Here is a 22,672-nt window from a genome sequence, read left to right as displayed (position 1 = left end):
CCGATCCCCCATAGAGGGCAGCGGGTGCTGAGACACCTCCCTCTCCGCTCTGCAAGCGAAGACGGAGCTGTCATCCGCCCGGCTCAGCGGGGATCGCGGATCGATCCCCGCTGAGCAACACGGATCCGCCTGCGGAGGCGGACCGTTGAAAGAAGCCTAAAGGATAAGATCAATCAAATAAAATACCAAAGGTAAGTCTGGGGCTAATAAATCCAAAGGTGTCCCAAACAGATGCAAGTGAATTATATAAAACAATTAATAGAATTAACTAGACTTGTTTATCAGATAATCCGAATTTAAAACTAGATGTGTGTCTGTCTTCAATCCAATCATTTAAAATCAAATAATTAGCAGCAAAAATCGCATCATGCGATTCAAATCGCAGGATCAACTGTTTTCAATAAATACTGATCTAATAATCTCTTAATCCATCACAGAAAGTATAAACCAAATAATTACAATAAACAGCAAAATCGCATCAGGCGATTCAAATCGCAGGATCAGCCGTTTTCAATAAATATTGATCTAATAATCTCCTAATCCATCACAGAAAGTATACATTTCAAAAGTAGGTGCATAGCAATGAACATGAATAGTAAACCAACTAGTAATTCATATATAAGGTGCAATTTGAGTGTAGCGAATTCATAAATACAAAAAATAAATAAAACCTGCTCAATGATGTGAATATATGGATAAATATAAATAAGATATAAATATATATATAAAAACTCCATAAAGTGTATATACCAATAGATAAAAAAATAGATGAATAAGGTGAATAAATAATAGTCCTTGTGCAATTAATAGTCCATGTGCAATATAGTGATCAAGTGAAGTTCATATGTGCACATAAAATCAAGTGACAAAAGGTGATTTTTCTCTTAAAAAACAATTGTGCAATTCCAGTGATGTGATCCGGAGTGAGCAGGAATAATTTGAGTGCAATGGCCGCTCACCTCACTGCACCATTAAAGGCGCTTTTGCTGATATCTAACCCTTAGATAGGGATGCTGGGTCTCTCCGGTGGCTTGTGGACTTATATTCCAATTCGGGTATCTCTGACCTCTACTACTTGTTTGGCTTCCACCTCTCCCAGGAACGCTCCAAGGGTCCCAGTACACTCAAAAAAATATATTGGTACCAATAGTGAAGTATGTCTTCAACTTACTTTATTATGAAAAAAGCAGGGAAACATCCACATTTACAATCAAAGATACGAGCAGTTACAAGCAGCCGCAATATTGCGGTGTAGATCCTCTGGGTACTTCCGGCTACGGCCGTAAAACTGGAAGTCGACGTCACCTGATGCCTCCCGACGCGTTGCGTCACAGATCACGTGACTTTCTCAAGGGATCCCTTTTCATAATAAAGTAAGTTGAAGACATACTTCACTATTGGTACCAATATATTTTTCGTAGAATTTTTGTAATTTTAGTAACCTGTTGGTTTTTAAAATGAGAGAAGCATAAAACAGAAAAGAAAAAAAGAGGATCATTAGTCCAATACTCTTATCGTGTGTACGAGGCTTATGGCAGGTCACAGATTATGCAATTTTATTTTCTTTCAACCACAAGTGGAAAGAAAGAAAGGAAAGAGCTCAATTCTCCCATCAACACTGACTGAATTCCTTCTGCAGCGCTTCTGTGTTCTGCAGATGGGGAGTGTGGGGAGCCTTCCCTGCCAGCAGAACACAATATTTAGTGTTGCCGGCTATAGCAGTCGGCAGTCGGCACCAATCGTTCGGGAGAAACCCGACAGGCTGGTTGTACACAAGTCAATTGATCGATCAACTTGTGTACAGCCAGGGAGCTCATACAGGGATCGAAATACGCAAGGTCCCTGATGAACCGGCCGAATTTCGATTCATGTATGGTCAGTATGTCCTAGTTATCTGCATTCTCTTCAGGATCAGTTCCATATTTCTTGGTACTCTCTGTATTCTACTTTTGGTCACTTTAAAGGTGTCCCTTCCAGGGCAACCTGAAAGTCTGGGCTCTCAAGTTATTTTGTTATTGCACAATTGCAGTTGACTTTGTAAGGATATTTAATACAATTATATAATGTGTCCAATATAGTAGTCATTCCATTATTTTACATATATTTACTTTAGTCATTTACTAAACTGTACTGAATGGATATCTGATTATACAATATTAAGTTGTTCTATGAATTTCGCATTTGAAAGTAAGAAAGTAAGAAAGCAATAGGGTTGAAAACACCTGCCTGCCATATTTATCCAGTACTGAAAACTTTGAATCAGAATGGTGACTTTCTATATTGTTTCTCATTCTGTTTTCTGTCTAGAACACAGAGTTACTGCAGGACTGTGAAATGCTTCAGGCTGACACAGAGGAGTTGTCAGAGCTTAAAGCAACAGTGAACAGGTTAGTTAGAGAAAATTGCAAACAAGTAGACCTAAATTTGTTTTTTTTTAAGTGACTGACTGTTATAAAAAAAATCTACAGTACTCCATTGTTCTACATGTTGGCTATTTTTTCTGCATTTTATTATCTATCTGCCCTGAAGTATAAACCGTTGTGAGAGAATAATTGTGAATCCTCCGCATTTTGAATAGCATTCATTCAAAATCAGATCTGATCATGGTAACGTATAAAGTAGCTATTATTTAACAAAGAACGCGCATATTTTACACTGTCATTATTTATAAAATAAAGGTAATTGATGGACACAATTTGTCAACCATTTTTATATATATATATATATATATATATATATATATATCTTCTTTTAAATAATTATTTTTTATTAGTTTTTCAAAGTGGAAGTGAAAAACAGGTAACAAACAGTGGACATCACACAAGGCCAACAGCCCAGTACATAGAGAACAAAAAAAAAAAAATCAAGAAGGCTCATTAAGTGTTTCAACACAGCAGTTTTAGAGGGTGCTTATAGAGTAATTGTAAAAATAACGTGTTGGGACTCTGAACAGCCAATTATTAAAATTCCCACAGTCGAGCCCAACCGGGCGAGACATCTAGTAACAAGTCAACTCACAGTGGTTAGGTCCAACTTTCATCAAAGAGCCCTGGTCAACCATTATATTATGTAACTAGGAGAACCTCTTTTCTTGATATTTTTGGAGCTGCTTGGCAGATCTGCCCAGATGTTAGGAAATATTATGGGGTTTGTTACTTAAACTGGAGAATGCAAGATCTGGTGCAGCTCTGCATGGTCAGCTTCCAGGTTTTTTTCCCCAAAGCTTAAAGGATAGGTTATTCTTTGGGAACATGTTACATGTTCCCGATTTTAGGGTGGAACATGTAACATGTTCCCCAGTGCTGAAGCCGCTGATCAGCCTGCTGATCGCTGGTGCAATGCTTTCCAGACTCCTGCAACAAAAAATATATATAGTTACAGTTTTAGTAAATCAACCCCAATGGCTATTCCCAAAATACAAAGCTACTTCGGTTCATGTATACATTTGAAAAAAACAGTTGAGAAATCCATACTATAAAATTGTGTACGTTTGGACCACTTTGCTATTGATATGTTCCTCTGCTTTGGATCACTGTCTTGTTGTATTACCTAATATCTTATGTGTATTAGGTCACTAAAGCATCGCCTTTGTAGTTTGTATGAATTCTACTTGTGCACAGTATTTTTTTTATAGTAGACCAATAAAGGTAAATAAATTGTACAGAACATTAGTTGTCATCAGTTGTTATCTATTTAAGAATAGTACTCTGAGGGGTTGATTTACTCAGGCTCCATTCACATCTTGGCGTTCCAGATCGCAGGCAGAATCGCCGCGATCTTGAATCATGGCAAATCACGGGACATCCATGCGATTCCCGTCACTTCAAATGGCACCCCAAACATGGCGCAATTTTGGGATTTAATGCAAATTTTCAACTGACAATTCGCAGGACAATCTCGCCACGATTTTGTTTGCACGATTTTACGTGATTAAAACCCAAATAGTACAGTATTAGTGTCAGAAATCTAAAAATAAATATTTTATTTCTGTTCAGAACTATGTGTTATATTTTTCTGAATTGTACATGCACTATCTCAATTTTTTTTTAGATTAAAAGAGGAGAACAACAGGCTGTCCCAGCAAATGACAGAAGTAGAACAAAGCCGTCACCTACAACACCTTCAAAACTCAATAGTAAGTTGGAAATAAGCTTTTCTTTTACTTTTGACCCTTTGAAACAGCATGCTATGCTTTTGTATTAGGATAGGATGAAGTAGGTCTTGAAAACAGACATGCAATGGGGTTGATTTACTAAAACTAGAGGGTGCAAAATCTGTGCAGCTCTGCATAAAAACCAATCAGCTTCCAGGGGTTTTTTTTGTCAAAGCCTAATTGAACAAGCTAAAGTTAGAAGATCTCCACCAGATTTTGCACTCTCAAGTTTTAGTAAACCAACCCCTTTGTGTATGTATATTCCTAATAAAAAATATTTTAATGAGAAATAGAGAGAAAGAGAAAGAGAAAAAGAAGAGAAATCAGAATCTGTTCTTAGAATTCCTGTTGCTTAGTTGAACCTGTTGTATTTGAATTTATGTACTGTGTGCAGCTTAAAAGGGAAGTATGGGGTTATGTTTTTTCCTTACCTAGGTGAATCCAGCATCGGTCCCCCGACGCTTCTAAGACTAAGAACCAAGCGATCAAACACCACAGATCACTCGGTTCTCACAGCTCCCGGAGCAGAAAGCTGCTACTGTCAGTCACCACTCTGTGCTCTGCCCACCCTGTGCGCACTGGAGTGCTAGGCTATGGAGAGGACAGGAGTGGCTGGCTTAGGCTTTCAGCAGCTTGCTCCATTGTCCCAATCTTGCCTGAGCCTGGACTGGCTCTGTGACGTCTAGCCCGCTGTCTGCTGAAATGGGTCACAGGAGTGCAGAAAAAACTGCACTCCTGTGATCCACAGAAGTACAGCCAAACAAGCTTTGGCTGTACTTCTCCTTTAAGATATGTATGCAGCAGTTTTACCCTATTTTTGTTTGGTTGTTTAATGTATATTTTTTAAAAAAAAAAATAAGTGGTAAAGAGTTGTTCTGCTAATTAAGTTATACATTTACCTCTGCAGCATGAAAATAATGAAGGAATGACAACGCAACTAAAAGACTTGTATAAAGAGCTCCAGCAAGCTCAGTGAGTAAACACTTGGAACAACTTTGGTCTAGAGTAATTCTGAATATCAGCTAAAGCAAACTTCCATTTTTCTGCTAAACTGAATATTTTGAGACAGGACAGTTAATACAAAGTGTGAATAATATAAATATTTATATATATATATATATATATATATATATATATATATATATATATATATATATATATATATAATTTTTTTTTTTTTTTTTTGCTTGCTAGTGTTTGCAGTGCTATGTGTGCTTACTGTATGCTGGATGGTGTTGGGAGGACATTTTTATAGATAACATTGTGTTCATTGAATTTTATAATATGTAACCTTAAGCACACTGTAGTATAGCATAATACTGTCATAAAGTGCTGCACAAACTGTTGGCACTATATACATCCTGTATATTAAAAATAATAGTGCACTGGTGGTCCAAGTAACTAAAATAACACTATAGGATTATATCGGAAATAGCCTCCTTTATTATGTTACCTATGGAGTTTTATGATTTCTTACCACAGCCAAAAAAATTTAGTAGAGTAATATTTGCATACTGAGACTTGTAGTCCACCGAATTGTGGACTACAAGTCTCAGCATGCTAATAGTGGAAGATAAGGTACTCCAACTTCATACTTCACCTATCTGTCTCTATTTGCATACTGAGACTTGTAGTCCACCGAATTGTGACATATGGGTGGACTACAAGTCTCAGCATGCTAATAGTGGAAGATAAGGTACTCCAACTTCACACTTCACCAATCTGTCTCTATTTGCATACTGAGACTTGTAGTCCACCGAATTGTGACATATGGGTGGACTACAAGTCTCAGCATGATAAACCCACCCTCGCATCCCCCCAACAGCTATACTTACCACGTAGGCGACGTTGCTTCGAATTCATTGTAGACCAGTTTGGTGTGACCTCAATGAAAATTTCATCACACAGTCAACTTTTGGTTATTCTGTCACTGTATTCTGTGCAGTTCTTATCCCATAGCCCAGGCCTGGCATGAACGAGCTGGATTAAGCGTTCATGGGAGACGTCTCGAGCCATTGCAGTGGTGGATGACACAACTTCAGATTAAAAACTGTACTTGTTCATGTACTGGGGTGTGGTGTGGATGTCACTTCCTGGACAAATAGACCACTATCTGGGTCAAAGGTTACATGTAAATACTGTATTTTTTGGGGAAAAAAAAAAAACGGATCTGAGCGGAGCGGATGTGAGCAGATGTCATCCGCTGACATCCGTTTTGCATCCGTTCCGTTTATTAAACTGATGAAAAAATAGGGTTCTCCTCCATCCGAAAAAACGGACATTAACGGAACGGACGAAAAACGGATGTCAGCGGATGTACATCCGCTGACATCCGTTAGCCCATTGGCATGCATTATGTCCGTTTTTCATCCGCAAACGGATGCGGTGAAAAACGGACATAAGGAACGTCCGTGTGAAAGCACCCTAACTGAATTTCTGTTTGAAAAATATCCAAAAACGTGTGAGTGATTCTTATGATGGGTCCTGTAATTTTCTTGCCCTATCATGGCAGGAATTGCTTTGAATGGTATAGGGTTGACTGCATAACACTTCAAATCATGAAGGCAAGCAAATATTATTATTATCTGCGGTCACTCTCATACCATGATGTTTTTCTCTTTTTTGTTGAAAATGTTATTATGTTACATTTTTAGTACAATAATAGCTATATATAACTTTAGTAAAACATTGCAGATGGTATGTTAACATGGCAATGAATAGTGCCCAGTCTCACTGTATTGTAATTGACACACCCAGGTCTGCTCTCCTGAAATGTTTATTTTCTGATTGTGTCTTGGAATGTAGAACCTGTTTATAGATGAATAAGTTATAGCAAAACTTATGTCACATTTTTTCCACAGTGACAAGATAAAAGTACTGGAGAGAGAAAAGTCAGATAAAGAATTAGAAATGAGAAAACTAAAGGTAAGCTGTTGTATACTTTATGGCTTTACATTTTAACATCAAGCTAACATTATTCGCTACATTTAATTCAAAAGGACAATGTAATCATAAAGTGAGTGCATGTAATGGAAAGATGTGTAAACAGCTGGAGGAAGTAAGAGTAAATCAGAGGCTGCACTACTTCAAGGGTTGATTTGTTGCATGTAGTATAAAATGTATGTAGTACAAACAAAACATTGTATGCAAAGGCTTTAAGCCTAGTACACACTAGTAGTTTCTTTTCGTTCAACCCAGCAGGGCTGAACAAAAAAATTTTTGTACAGGTATCTCCCCTGCTGTGCTATTGTGTTCTAACAGGGGGACTGCCCCCCAACCAGAACACTCCGTTCTGCCCTCTCAGCCATTGGCTGAGAGCGCTGATCAAGAGCTGATCGGGAGCTGATTGGCAGACCTTTTTCTGTCATGCCTCTTCTGTCGGACCAACTCCAGTACACACGTGCCGAATGTCTGCCAGTTTCTATTGAACGGGCCAATGCCGTCTGACATTTCGGATCGTGTGTACTAGGCTTTAGTTACAACCTTTCCTCCAGAGACTGATATTCTTATAATATATGTAGACTTCTATGGTCCATCTAAGCCTGGTAGACACAATGAGATTATCAGAGGAATGAACGTCCGTTTTTTTTTTTTGCATGCTAACCTCCATATCGAAAATCAATAGGATACTTAAGTATGGAAATTATTTTATGTTAGAATAAAAATTCAGAAGTGATGTAATTTATTTGTATTGTATTTTCAAATGACAATTGTACAATCTGGTATTGTACGAGAAACATTTTCATATTTGTCCCTTCGGATAGTTTCGCGCGAAAGCTGTGCACTAGTGATCAGATTATCAATTTTTTGTACAATATTCTGGTCGTGTGTAAGGGCCTTAAGATCTTTCTTGTCACCTAGCACTTTTGGCAAGATTGGACAATGTTCATCAAAATTTAGGTAACATGCAATTGCAACCTGAAATGTCTTTCTTGAGTTTAAATGATATATTTGTAAGAATATGAAGAAATGTAATGGTACTGTACCACTCACCTATTTAAGCAGAGTGACAATGGATCGGTTCTTCGAATTGAGCTAGATGCCTGTAGGCAGCAGCTGGAACTGGAGAGAAACCGTCGGGAGCTGCTACAAAGTAGAGTAGGAGAACTGGAGTCCAAACTGTCAGAAGAAAGGAAAAGCCAGGTACAGATCCAAAAGCTTTATTCAACATCCACAAAATGTTTAGTAGAGTGAAGCTTTGAATTGTACACTATGTTGATAATTTACACTTTGTAGGGAATTCATTTTAGGATTCACAGGATAGGAACAGCATAAAGTGCACTGGATGGGTGCAGTGTGACGTGCATTGTGCACTGGGTGGGTGCAATGCAACATGCAGTGCTCACTGGATGGGCATAGAGGGATGTGCACTGGGTGGGTGCAGTGTTACATGCTGTGTGCACCGTATGGGTGTAGAGCACACTGGATGGTTGTAGTGAGATGTTCAGTGCGCACTGTATGGGTGCAGCACGATGTGCAGTGCACGCTTGATGAGTGCAGTGCAATGTGCAGTGCACAATGAATGGGTGTAGTCACTTTGATGCCTTTTTTAAATATACGAACCACATTGGCCTTATGCCTTACATACAGTATATACATCCATATACAGATACAGTACATACACACATACATACATACACCCACATACATACAAACAAAGTACACAAACATACATATGCATATGCACACGCATACACCCAAGCACACATACACCTACATACTGTGCACACACACACACATAAACAATATACTATACAAGGCTAAGAACAGCAGATCTGCAAATCGTCAGCAGAGTGAAAGCAAACTGTATTGTGCAGAACAATTTCTCAACTAGGATGCCGCAGCACCCCTGATAAACTCAGACAGTGCCACAGGAAGCTGCAGCACCCCAGCTGAGAAAGGCTTTGTTAGGATAATTGGAAGAAAAGCAAACAAGGTGGGGAGGGGGGGGGGAGGCTTGTGTAACATAAATGGGGGAGATAAGCAAGGAATGGGGGTGTTAGGAAACATGGGGTCCAAACCTCACAGATATTGGGAGGGTACATCTACATAGCTTGAGGTGTCCTGGATTCAGGAGAGCACCAGGCGATAGATGTATTCTTCTGTAAATTTAAATTTACACTAAAACAACCACCATCAACAGAAGTCTTGCTCTGTACTTTTAATAACACAGAATGCTGATTCTGACCCTTATTAGAAATCATGATTGGAGGGCCTGGAGTAAATAAACAATCCTGGGGAGCATGTTCATTTTAATAAAATTGCATCGTCTGATTCAGGGAAAAGTTCACAATGACCAACAATTGACATATTCTTTTTTTTTTTGGAAAATGTAAGATGAAAAGGTATGAAGAATTCCCTGTAAAGAATATCCCTATGTATTTAATGGCAAAAGTGCCGAGGCTTCTCAAAGGCACCTGATCCTAGAGTCCAAGAGTTTAGCACCTCTGATTTCTGGTATTTATATTTGATATGCTGTAAGTTTGGAGTTCCTTAATGAGAGTGGGAAGGAATACTCTGGATCTAATGATAAAAACAAGAGCAGGTCATCTGCATATGCTGCAACTTTATGATGCTTTTGACCTATCCTTCAATGTCAACATTTGCCCTGATTTTACACAAGAATGGTTTGAGCATAAGAACTAGGATTAACAGTGAGAGGGGGCACCCTTGGTGGGGTCCATTGTTTTTGAAAAACGAGTCTGAAGGAATGGCAACTGCCTTGACACAGGCAGATGGGAGAGAATACAGAGCCATGATACAGGACAACATAATGTTTGAGGCCCTCCTCCATAAAGGTCTATTCGACTCAGATAAAGACCTTCTCCACATCAGAAGACACCAGTGTGAGGTGAAGGCTCCTTGACCGAGCCAAGTGGATAATAGGGCTTTTGTAGTGTTTTTCCAAGCTTCCCTAGATGATATGAAACCCACCTGGACTGGATGTATTAATCACAGGAAATGGGGAAAGAGCCAGGATGCCAGAATAAAAGTTTAGAGTAAGGTTTTAGGTCAAAAGAGAGATTGGCCTGTAGCTGGAGCATATGTTAGGATGCTTGCCTTCTATTAGGAGGACAGTGACATTAGGACCCAGTATATCTAAGAGAAGGGGACTTTCTGGTTTAAGTGAAATAAATGTGAACAATTAGGTTTTAGCTACAGTATATGATCCTGTAGTACTGAAGTACTGAATTTGTCTTAGCATCCAAGATAGCCTCTGCAAGTTCTTCAGTAGTTAGGTGGCCTTTTAGTTGGGTCTGAACTCCAGTGTCAATTTAGGGAGACCTTAGGTAGAAATATAGGAGTGAATCTGATCAAGTCAAACCATGTCAGAAGAATGCCTGGCTGGAATGGGGAAAATTTAAAAGTTCAAAAAACGTGCAATGGCATTCTGTCAAGGTGGCTTTCGCTTTTCCTATATACAAAGTTCTGATGGAATCTCTGGTCCACTGCAATCTAATTCCTACCACTTCTAAACCCATACGTCTGTGAGGGAGTTTGAGCATTTAAAATATCGGGTAAAAGATTATGTACAGTATCTGAACTGCTTTAGCTTTCTTCAGTTTAGAACCATGGCTTATCAATATACCTCTAATAAAAGGTTTGTGTCATGTTTTTGTCAAAGTATGCAGTAATAAGAGAACTTTAGACACCAGTGTCTCTTGCTAGCATGTGCCAAAGGGAGCTGGAGTCCCAGCGAAAACGGGGCATGTTCAGAGATTGTGAAATTATTATTGGATGAATAAGGGAGGAGGGTCAAATCCCTGTGTTTCACTGATAAGAAGTTGATGTATGTGAGAATACAATGTGTAGTACCTAGTGGAGGTATGATGGATCCTCCATACATCACAAAGCAAAAACTGGTGGAAGAGGTGTTAGAGTGGAATAGAAGGGAAGAGTGTTGAGATGTGTCGAACAACGGCTTAAGGATAAAATTAAAATCTCCCTATAAAATGAGAATCACCTCAGTGAACTCCTATAGGTGCTCTAGCATGTGGGTCAGGAAGGAGGCCTGATCTGTATTGGGGGCATAAACTATGGCTAAGGTGACCTGTTGGGAGGCTATGCGACATTTTGCAAATAACCTTCTGCCCTCTCCATCACACCACTGCTCCTGAAATTTCCAAAAGACATATTTGGAGATCTCAGTGCTCACACCTTTAGATCTGGTGCCAGCTAAGGTCCCATGGTAGGCCAGAGGGTAATTCCTATCTGTCAAGTTAGGGATCATGTCCAAGCAGAAGTGGGTTTCCTGCAGGAAAACGAAGTGGGCTTTCAGACTGTGGAGATAGTGAAGTAGCATGGCACACCAGTAGTGCCTTTATGTTAAGAGAGGTAAGTAAAAGAATTGACATCTTAATGCAGGGGATACAGTAGATGCTGTTCTTGGGATTAGTGTGAAAACATGGGAGAAAGAGGCAAAGGGAGGGGGGGGATAAGGTAGGAGTAGGACAAGTAGAGGGTAAAAGTATTATGCAAGGATACACCTCAGGTATGAGGTCATAGTAATAGAGGTCAAATACGGGAGGGGAAAAAAGAGGTGGGTTCTCTAAAGAACAGAAAAGCTGCAATTTCTTTTTTTTATGTTTTGCTATGTGAATGAGGACATGTAACAGTAGGTGTTTTCCCAGTTTGGCAGAAAAAATGGAAGTACACTTTTTTAACACTTACAATCAAAACTAATGTTTTTACATTAGTGGAAAAAGAGTAAAAAATAATATGCTGCTTAGGTAGGCAGTATTTGAATGGTCACAGTTTTGGATAAAAAAAAAAACAATCTGTCCTTTACCTAAATACTTTAGAAATGCAGCTGCTTTCATAAGCTGTTGTTCATCATTGGTATAATGTGTTATGTAATATATATTTATGTGTATATTGTATGTATATAATATATATTTGTTTCTTAGGATTGGCTTAGTGGGGAGGGAAGCCCAAATTCTGTTGATCTTTCAAAGAGGTATGTACGTAAGTAACTGGTAAAACATTATTAATCATTGAATGGTATTACTATTACTGTATTATTACGTAATGAATCCTCTTTGTTAAGGTTTTTAAGTCAAAGAGTGTAATGATATAAGCTATACTTTTAAGTTCACTTATGCAACCAGTTATACTAACATGGACACTGAAAATGTAATTGGATGGATCTGGAGAAGACATAGCCTATGGTGAATAAGATGTGCTATCTCTTAGGTTGAGTGTGGGTGATGTCAGGGCAGAAATACAGAACTTACAGCAGCAACTGGAAAAGGAGAAAGAAACAAAGAAGCAAAAAGATGAATTGATATTTACCCTGAAAGAGGTAGGAACTAGCCATTAAAGTTTACTTTGAAAATATGTAAAAGTAAAATAGCTCATATGGGGAATCTAAAAGTAGCTCTTCTGGGCACCTTCTATGGGTCTAAGGCTCAGATTTAGTTTTGAATATTATTCAGAATACTATTATATTTTACATGATTAACTATGCTTTTTTTTTTTTTCTCAAGAGAAAGAAGCTTTATTGACATAATTCATTTGTAAATCTTTAATATTGTAATTGCTACTTGTATTTCTTTTTAAATGTATTAATAATTTAATTTAACTATTCGTTTTCTGAAAATGTCTACTTATAACTACAATTATTACTAAACATATGATCTCTACCTACATTCAGGAGTTGGAAGATCTGAAATGTAAGAAGCCTGGAGACATCAAGGTGAATGTGTAGCAAAAACAATGAAGCAAATCGTTTTGCCTTTGGCTCCTTTCACACATAACAGACCATTCGTCAGTTTTCATCCATTCATTGACGGATGAAAAACAGACATCAATGCATTCCTATGGAAAAACAGATGACAATGGATGATCATTTATTTACATCCGCTTTCATAAACATCTGTTTTTTGAATGGATGAAAGCCCTATTTTTCATCCCTTAAAAAAACAGATCGGATGAAAAACAGATGACAACGGATGAAAAAACGGATCTCACAGGATGAAAAACTGATGTGAAACTGATGTTGACTGAAAAAACTGATAACGAAAAAACGTGGCTGAGACTGAACCGATGAAATGAATGGTCTGTATGTGTGAAAGGGCCCTCAATATATTAATCAGCTATGATATTTACATTTAAAGTGTTACTAAACCCACACCAGTCAAATCAGTCTGTATATGCAGTAAAGCATGCTTGTTATACTCACTGTGGAACCTAAGGGGTTAATCCTCTGCATTGTGTAAAAAGGCTGTTTGATCCTTTCCTCCTTCCACTGCCCCCCATATATTTCCGGATATTACAGAGTCAGGAGACAGACTTCACATGCTCAGTCTGGTGTGTATTGCTAGAGAGTTTTTTTTTTCTTGGGAGGGTGCATGTGATCAGCGCTGTCCAGATAGAGGGTCGGGGTCCTGCATCCTGATAGGACAGTCAGTGCAGAATGAAAACTCCTCCTACAAGCTGTAACCAGATAGAAGTCACAAGACTGTTATATACTGCTGATGAGAAAAATTGGATTTTTGTACTTACCGTAAAATCCATTTCTCTTAGTTCATCGATGGACACAGCGCTCCATGAATCATAACTAGTGGGTTATATTGCCTTCTCCAGGAGTAGTAAAACCCCTCACTCTTCGCTAGGTAATCAGTTTTGTAGCAAGCAGTATTATAAGTATCAGAACTCCAAAGAGAGGTGGGTGCTTTGTCTGTCGATGAACTCATAGAAATGGATTTTACGATAAGTACAAAAATCCCATTTTCTCTTTCGTTCATCGACTGACACAGCGCTCCATACATTATAACCAGTGGGATTTTCAAAAGCAGTGCCAAAAGGAAAATGAGGGGTGGGGAAAATAACCCAAGGCTAAACATAACAGCCCTTAACCTGGACACAGGAGTCTTAACCTTAACAGGAGCCCCGCCTGAAAAATAAAGGTTTAAAGAAAAAACACTCCTCAAGAAGGAACAGCCTCTTTTAAACAGCAGCCTGCAAAACTTGGCAGCCAAAAGAAGCATCCACAGATGCCAAAGTATCTACCTAATAGAATTTTGTGAAGGTATGCATGGACGACCAAGATCTCCTTGATGCTCGCCAAAGAAGTCCCAGGGGCCGGAAACCAGCGAAGATGTCTCCCCACCCCAATAACGTGTGAGGGCAGACCTTAATGCTGACCTTGCAAACTTGCGATATTGAAGCCTGATGACAGAAGGCCCAAGAAGCACTCAGCGCCCGAGTAGAATGTGCCGTGACAGGGAAAGGTGGAACCCGACCTTTAATTGAATAGGCCTTAGTCACTGTCTGTCTAATCCATCTGGAGATCATAGCCGAAGAAGCGGCCAACCCTATTCTTGGTTCGTCCGTAACCACAAAAAGCGAGTCTGACCTCCGAAAAGACTCAGTAACTGCCAGATACACCTGAATTGCATGAACCACATCCAAGGTATGCAAAGCAAATTCCTTGGGATGAGCCGGCTTGAGACACAAGGAAGGCAACACAATGTCCTCATTCAAATGGAAGTCAGAGACAACTTTGGGCAGGATTGATGAACAGGGACGAAGAACCACTTTATCCCTATGGACCACTAAATAGGGACTGCAACAGGATAATGCCACCAGTTCCAATACCCTGTGGGCCGAGGTAATAGCCACCAAGAATGTCACTTTCTGGGATAAAGTAGGCAAGGCAATTCCTGGAATATTCTCAAATGTAGGTTTCTGGCGAACCGAAAACACAACATTTAAATCCCATGGCGGCAAAAGAGACCATACAGGTGGAACCACAAGTCGAACCCCCAGAATGAAGGTACGAACTAAAGAGTGCGTGGCTAGGGGTCGCTAGAAGAAGATTGCCAAGGCAGACACCCGGCCCTTGATGGTGCTCAAGGTCAACTTCTGATCAAAGCCCTGTGGAAGAAAGGTTAAGATCCGAGCCACAGAAAAGGATCGAGGATGAGCGCCAATTGATTCACCCCAAGAAATGTACGCTTTTCACATACGATGGTATATCTTGCTGGAAGATGACTTCCTCGCCTTCACTATAGTAGGGATCACTGATCCAGACAGACCTCTATTCCTCAGTACCTGGCTTTCAACAGCTAAGCTATTAAAACCAGTGACTGTAAAGCAGGATGATAGATCAGCCCTTGGGACAACTGGTCTTCTCTGAGAGGAAGCCCCCAAGGGACATTTATGGCAACCAGGATGATTGGAAGATCCTCGCTCTTGATTCCTCGCAGGAACTGAGGAAGAAGCCTTAGCTGAGAATAATACTAGCCTTACCGTGGCCCTTGGATGCCTGCGGCGTCTGTCAGAGGACCCCATGATCTTGTCACGAACCTCGGTATCCTCCTGGGGAGCTGAACCTGCTAAAAAGCTGCATGTATGACTGTGCAAACAGAACTGTCTTGAAGGTGGATACCAACAGACTAAGAACCTTTATGCAAAATGGGAGAGAACTATCTGTGTGACAGCAGTCGGTGAATCACGGCAGGTGGTCCCTGAAGTTTGTGCAGAGGAAGGATGATCCTGGTCATGAATAGAATCAGAAACAAAAATCGGCGCAAAAAGTGCTAAACTTCAATATTATAAAGTGATAAGTGCCTAATCAATGTAGGAATTAAATAATAATATTAAATACAAAAGTGCACAAGGCTGATTTCATAAATAAATAAATATACAAATCTTATGTGTGTGTGTGTGATCATCCTGTATTGTGACAACACATGCCTATCTTAAATGGAATGTGCAAACTATGCTGATTTATAGCACTCTAATATGTGCTAACAAGTTCAAAAAATACTGTGTGACAGTATATAAATACACTGAAAAAAATTAATAACAATCCATAAATACTAATGCAAATGTGCTGAAAAAAGTAATAACAGTGCATGGATGCTAAATCATAAATTAAAATCATAAATATAACATTTCAGATCATTAGTAAAAAAAAGTCCCAAGAAAGAGTCCAATAAGGTGCAACAGAAAAAATGTGCAGAAAGTGTCAGCTCTGATTACTCTTCAAAAACAATGTGCGCCGTGAAGCACCCTTTGTGCTGCTTCCACCAGTCTCCCTAAACTAACTCACCAGATGGAGTAGCTGGTAAGGTTATAAACCAGCAGTAAAGCTATTTAGAATGTACAAGTTGATGTTCTAATTCACTGAATCCTCCTCAGACAGACATCCATATAACCTCAGACAGGGGTATATCATATGTGCAGGAGAAAGTAAAAAGCCAACATAGCGCGATTCCGTATGATATAAAAGACTTTTATTAAATAAAATGTAACTCACATTTGATAAGTGTCATCCCAACACTAAGGAATATGGCATAGGTACAGTTTCGTAGAGACAATATAGCTAAAACTTGTGTAAATAATCCGTCTCCGGCTGCTGCGTCCCTAGCCGTCAGATAGAGATTGACATGCCCAGTGTCTGCCAACGTCCTAGTCCCGCCCAACTAATTTCGTCATTGTGACGTCTTCACGGAGAAATAGAATCAGAACTAGGTAAATCAATTCCCTGGACAGGGATAGGGGAGACCGTAGGTAGTTAAGACATCACCTGAACCTTTGCAGGAATTAAATCCTCACAAGGAGACTCAGGACCTAAAAAAACCTGAAAAGGACAACTTTTCCCCCCCTTTCTGGGTACCCCCAAAAGAAACATTTCGCAGATCTCCTTGACGCTCACCAAAGAAGTCCCAGGGGCCAGAAACCAGCGAAGATGTCTCCCCACCCCAATAATGTGTGAGGGCAGACCTTTATGCTGAAGGAGTCTTGTCTGCTGGTCTGGGGAAGCCAGCTCTAGTCTTACCAGACCAAGGTTGCTTGGAACCTCCCGGGGAAGATTTAAAATATCTATTTCCCTTATTCTCAGTCCCAGAAGCACAAAATAATTTTGTATGGGCTGAGAAGGAGGGCCGCAATCTGCAGCAAGGCTCCTTCCCTTTCCTTGACTGTGGCAGGAAGGTACTCTTCCCCCCCTGATACCCTTAATTATATCATCCAGGGTAGCCCCAAACAAGTGATCGCCTTGAAAGGGCAGATCAAAAAGAGCTTTCTTAGAGGCTTGTTCTAGGAACCAATTCTTAAGCCACAGTATGCGCCTAATCACCACCGCTGAAACAGAAAGCTTGGACAGCACAGGAGCTGTATCCAAAGCTGCATCACAAATAAACTGCAGCCCATGGACCAACTGGTCTGCTAAATTAACATAAGCAGCGGGGACCTGCTCACCCCCCCAGGCCCTGGTGCAAAAACTTAGCCCATTCAGTTAGGGTCTGAGACACCAGGGCTGAGGCAAAGCCTGGCCGCAATGCCGAACCAGCCATAGTAAACAAGCTGCGTGTCACAGCCTCCGCTTTCTTGTCAGCCGGGTCCTTAAAGGACAGGGATTCCTCTACTGGGATCATGGTTGCTTTATTCAACCTGGAAACAGGAGGGTCCACCACTGGTGGACTAATCTACTTTTTTTAAAAGGGGCCCCTCAAAAGGGTAACGTACAGCAAAGCGTTTGGGGACCTCATAGGGTAATTTTGGTTGTTCCCATTCCTTACAGGAAAACCTGTCAAAATAAGGCACATAAGGAAACGCCTTTGGAGTACGATGCGACTTGTGCGCACCAAACGACAAAGCCACATTTGTGGCTACATCAGCCACATCCTCCATTTTTAAAGTCTCACGCACTGCAGTGATAACTGCGTCTACCAGCACTTTTTCATTTGCTGCCGCGACCATGGAGGAATCATCTTCACTATCGGATGGATCAGGGGGTGTGTTATTAAGTCCCCCTGGACAGGCCACATCCACGGCGGCATCGGTTTAGAATCAGATGAAACAGCCTGAGCAAGGGAAGGCGGGGAATGCTTCCTCCTGGGCCTTTGCCCACTCGCCACTTAAACCCGGGACACTAAGGACTGCAGGACCACCGTCAGTGCAACCATGGGAAGCTAGGGTTCTGAGGGACCTGCCACCTCCATAAGGGGGTCAGTGGGGGAGATGTGACCCTGAGGCCTAAGGCTCCATAAAGTAAGGAAGACATCACAGTAAAAAAAATCTTTTAGCACCACTAAAGGATCCCCTCAAGGCTCAGGGTACCAATCAGCAGAGAGAGAGAGAGAGAGAGAGAGATTATAGGGACCCCCAAAGACTCACCCTACTGACCGGAGGAGCACCGAGAATTTGAACCCAGCATCATCATGGACGCTATCCCTGTTCATATGTCCCGGGCACAGGAAGAGGAAACTAAGGTGGAAGAGGAAGAGGAGGAGCTTCAGTATCCCCATGAAGATTCAGTTGTCTCCAGCATCTCCCAGACTAAGGGAAAATGGCCCCCATGAAATCACCTGGCTACAGGTGATGGCCGCCACCATCAGCTACAAACACTGAAGCATGCTGCCAGGATCTTTCCTGCACCCTCTGCAACGCTGCACCCACTGCAAGGGGACACCCTCCTGAAGGTAGGACACATGTTTAGGGGAGACTCTGCTGTGCACTCTGCACCGGTCTCTGCACTGGAACCCTCCTGCACTATTCCTCCACTGCAAACAGCAGGGCATGCACCTAGGGGTCTCCTACACTGGGACCCCTCCAGACTACCAGGGCGGGACACACGCTATCCCAGGACCCTTACAGAGTGTGGATAGTGGGGGAGACCCCAGGGGTCTCTGCTGCATTCTCTGCCCTGGGACCCCCACCAGAATCTAGGTCCAGACATGGGGGGAATGGGAGTGGGGGAAGCCCAGTTCAGTGAGGGATTTAAGGATGGGAGGAGGGAACCTGCAGGCAGGTCCAGCCATCCCTGGAGGTTACCAGCATCCACCCCAAAGAAAACCACCAAAAGGGGAGAGGGAGGACTAATCCAGTGTGTAGCTGTGGTCTGCACGCGCTTGCTGGCTGGGCTGGGTGGACCACTGGATCTAGATTATCCAGCCCGTCACCTAGCCCAGCAGTTGATTGTAGATCTCCTGAGAGAAAAACAAAAAAGATGTAAGGAAGGAGAAAATTGCTAGGACCATAGATCCCAGTCGGGAACCTAGGTCCTTACTCCTGACTAGACAGATTAAAACTGATTACCTTAAGCAGAGAGGGGGGGTTATATACCAGCTGAGGGTGTAGTCCATGGGCATAGCCAGGTGTTTTTTGTTCTGCCTAGTCCTACTCCTGTAGGAGGCAATATAACCCACCAGTTATGATTTATGGAGCGCTGTGTCCGTCGATGAACAAAAGGGAAAAGTGTTTAGCAGTTTATATTTATTAAAATAATTGTATTTCAATGTTCTGTGTACTGTGGGAGACCAGATATAGCGAATGCAGGGTCCTGGGTTCAGTAACACTTTAACCATACAAATGGGTTTGTGGCATTTCCCTCAAAAATAATCCAAGCCCGGATTTATTGTCTTTTCATCCTACATGCCATGTCAGCTAAAGGAGGAAATTTGTACAAATTCCACATGGAAACTTTTTACATTGGAACATTATATCATCGTGATATGCAGGACTTTTCTATATATAGTGCCCTGTATACATAAGCCATTTGTTCTGGAATATATGGCTCTTTGCCCAGGTTGGGAGTTAATCAGAAACTGAAATAATACAGAAGTTGATGGGAATGATAACTCTTAGACCCTAGCATTGGACAGCAGATCAACCTACTGGGTTGGACATATTCTACACATCCTGTAGTCGACGGTGATTTCAAAAAAAGGTTTACTGCTATGATTCACAATAAGATACATAATGATCAAAAGATACACGTATGTACTATATGTGAGTTATTAGAACAAAATATATTTTAGCAGTCAGAAGACTATCTATATAACTTTGTTTAATGTTCTGCTTTGCTGTTTCCATATACAGTATGTCAGTTTTACTTGTTTGTGGATTAAGTAAAAACGTTCTTATCTAGGCAATGTTGTTGATCTTTGACTGTGATTTGTTCAGATGTCCTTGGAAGAAGTGGATTCTGAATTAGTTATGGTTAAAGAAGAGCTACAGAAGGTTTGGGATATGTTAAAGTCAAAGGACACAGAACTGGAAGAGCAGTATCAAGAACTGGAATCTGCTAGGGACCAGGTATGAAAATAAAAATACACACTAATTATTAGGCTGATAAGTGATTTGAGGACAATGAAACATCAGGTTTTACATCTTACCAATTTAGCGTGGTCAGAAAATCTTAAGGAGGACTGTTGACTGACCATAGGTATATTTAGGGTTTTATAGAATACCCCATCAGTTGGCACAAACCAGAAACACATGTTTTGTTTGAGCAAAATTGTATTAACTAAATGTAAAAATAATTTTGTACTCATAGTAAGCTAGGAAAGCATGAAAGTGAATAGAACATTTTGAGTGAGGATAAATATCATACAGTATTACATGTGGGATTTATCTGTGCAGAGCTGATTGTATATCTAGATGTCAACCGGATACATATAATACTATTATGAAAAGAAAATTATTCTTTATGTGGAACTATAGCTGGCTTTTCTCCTGAGATAGTCCTCTAATGTTAGTCAGGGCCATGCTGGCCACTTGTGCTGTTGAATGACTCTTTATGGCTTTTTTCTTTCTCTTTATTTTATTTTTTTGTGTTGTCACTTTACAAGTGTCATGTTTATATTATATTTCAAACTTTAATAAAAAAAAAAATTCCAAAAAAAAAAAGTGAATGAGTTATCAAGATCTCAATAAAGTGGAACTTTGCCCATAATACCATTAGAATAAATATTGTTCTTTAGCAAGGAACATACATTCCAATGAATGAAAATTATGAAAATTGTGTGCTGTAAATTGCCTCCAGCATTACTCCCATTTCTTCTTGCTGGTGGCTGCAATTTTGCTGAAGCCCAGAGCCCTTAAGCAGCAGAAAATCTTTAGGCTATCAGAAGATCAGCCTCTAGTAACTCTGATTTTAGGCACAGTGCCAAAAAAAAGAGAGCAACTGAGCATGCGCAGATTAGGGTGAGACAGTGTATTGCTGAATTTTATATAGTATAGGCTCCTATTTTTTTTTTGTTTTACATAGCAATACCTGCAAAAAGGGCCGGCCTAAAGTGATCTAGAAGTACCTAATTTTCTGACTAACGTTCCACTTTAATCAATAAAATCAATAAAAAATCTGTCATATACATTTAATTAAATATCTGTCTGGAAAGGAGATTTTCTAGGTAAATGATGACCCTGTGCTCTCTTTCTCTTCATAGTACACAGAATGCAGCACCGAGAGGGTCAGACTGGAGCAGCTTGTCACCTCCCTACAGAAACAAATGGAGGAAAAGTAAGTTGCTCAGATATTTGTAATTTAAAGAGAACGAGTTCCAATTTAGCTTATGCAAGATTCTAAATCTTTAAATTAAAATCAGTAATAAACCCAAAATCAAAAATGAATATATTTCAGCTAACCGATAAATGTGGTGGCCGCATTTCTTTATTTTCACCCAGTGATCTGGCCAATAAAAAACTTCCTGTCCGAGGGTGTCCACTTTAAATGGAGGGACAACGGAGCTATAGCCGCTAGCAGTAAACATTGTGTTCTGGCAGCAGGGAAGGCTCCCCGTCAGAAGAACACAATAGTGCTTATCAGGCAGTATACAACAAAGGTGATCACTGCTACAGATAGAGCCACTTCATAATACCTTTGTTCAAAATGGAGTGATGAAAGGGTGCCGGTGTAACGTTAGAATTCCATACCTCGTTAGAATTCCATACCGTCGTCACTTCCTGTCTGAAACAGCTGAGCAGCGCAGCAGTGCGCATGCTCAGAGCCCCGGAAACATCATTGAAGAGCAAAGAATTTGAGAAGTGCGCATGCTCGGAGGGAATGAACTTCTCACAGCACTGTGTGTAATTTTTTGCTTGCGGCGGTTAAATAAAAACACTTCGGCTGCAACATCAATCATCTCCTCTCCTGTCCCTGTCACTTCCCTGATCTCGCCTAATAAATATAACAGCGGCGGCGGGTGTATGAGATGTAAATGACGGCGATCGCGGCTCCGTGATCCGCTGTTATATTTATTACCCGAGATCAGGGAAGTGACAGGGGAAAGAGCGGACATGAGCCATGATGCAGAGGAGCTGTTTTAATGTAACCGCCGCAAGTTTAAGTACCGTGAGAAATCCATACCCTCCGTAGGTGCACCGGAAGTGACGAGGGTATGGTTTTCTCACGGGTATGGTTTTTTCACGGAACACCGGCTCAAAATGCACAATGCATAGCAGTGAAGGAAGAAGTCTGGAAAGCCGCACTCAATTAACTCTTGTTTATTTCAAAGAAAAATCCATACAGAATGGGTACAGGATAAAAAGGCTGACATGTTTCACACTAAATCAGTGCTTAATCATAGCCAGAGTGGCTATGATTAAGCACTGATTTAGTGTGAAACAAGTAAGCCCTTTTATCCTGGGCCAGTGCTGTATGGATTTTTCTTTGAAATAAACAAGAGTTAATTGGAGTGCGGCCTTCCAGACGTCTTCCTTTTCTGCTTATCAGGCAGTGTTGATGGGGGAATCAAGTGATTATCTGTCCTGCAACTCGTGGTTGCA

At 40.6% G+C, this 22,672-nt stretch overlaps 1 protein-coding gene across 2 annotated transcripts in view; it reads left to right on the top strand.

The window, feature by feature from the left end:
* Positions 1-22,672, top strand: part of LOC309552066 (uncharacterized protein) — a 126,820-nt gene that overhangs the window by 48,071 nt on the left and 56,077 nt on the right. The window contains exons 13-22 of one of the 2 annotated variants that reach the window (XM_082252834.1): positions 2,308-2,387; positions 4,051-4,135; positions 5,061-5,125; positions 7,015-7,078; positions 8,159-8,296; positions 12,061-12,110; positions 12,347-12,455; positions 12,807-12,848; positions 20,069-20,200; positions 21,334-21,407. In XM_082252834.1, the coding sequence (XP_082108960.1) occupies positions 2,308-2,387; positions 4,051-4,135; positions 5,061-5,125; positions 7,015-7,078; positions 8,159-8,296; positions 12,061-12,110; positions 12,347-12,455; positions 12,807-12,848; positions 20,069-20,200; positions 21,334-21,407 (839 nt within the window). Of the gene's footprint in view, positions 1-2,307; positions 2,388-4,050; positions 4,136-5,060; positions 5,126-7,014; positions 7,079-8,155; positions 8,297-12,060; positions 12,111-12,346; positions 12,456-12,806; positions 12,849-20,068; positions 20,201-21,333; positions 21,408-22,672 lie in introns of both variants that reach the window. The other variant, XM_082252833.1, reaches the window with a different exon arrangement.

This window comes from Pelophylax lessonae, assembly GCF_965119305.1.
Source record: "Pelophylax lessonae genome assembly, chromosome: 4".
In the NCBI taxonomy this organism is placed as follows: domain Eukaryota; kingdom Metazoa; phylum Chordata; class Amphibia; order Anura; family Ranidae; genus Pelophylax; species Pelophylax lessonae.
The sequence above is the reverse complement of the archived record's forward strand: the minus strand, read 5'-3'. Positions and strand labels throughout refer to the sequence as shown.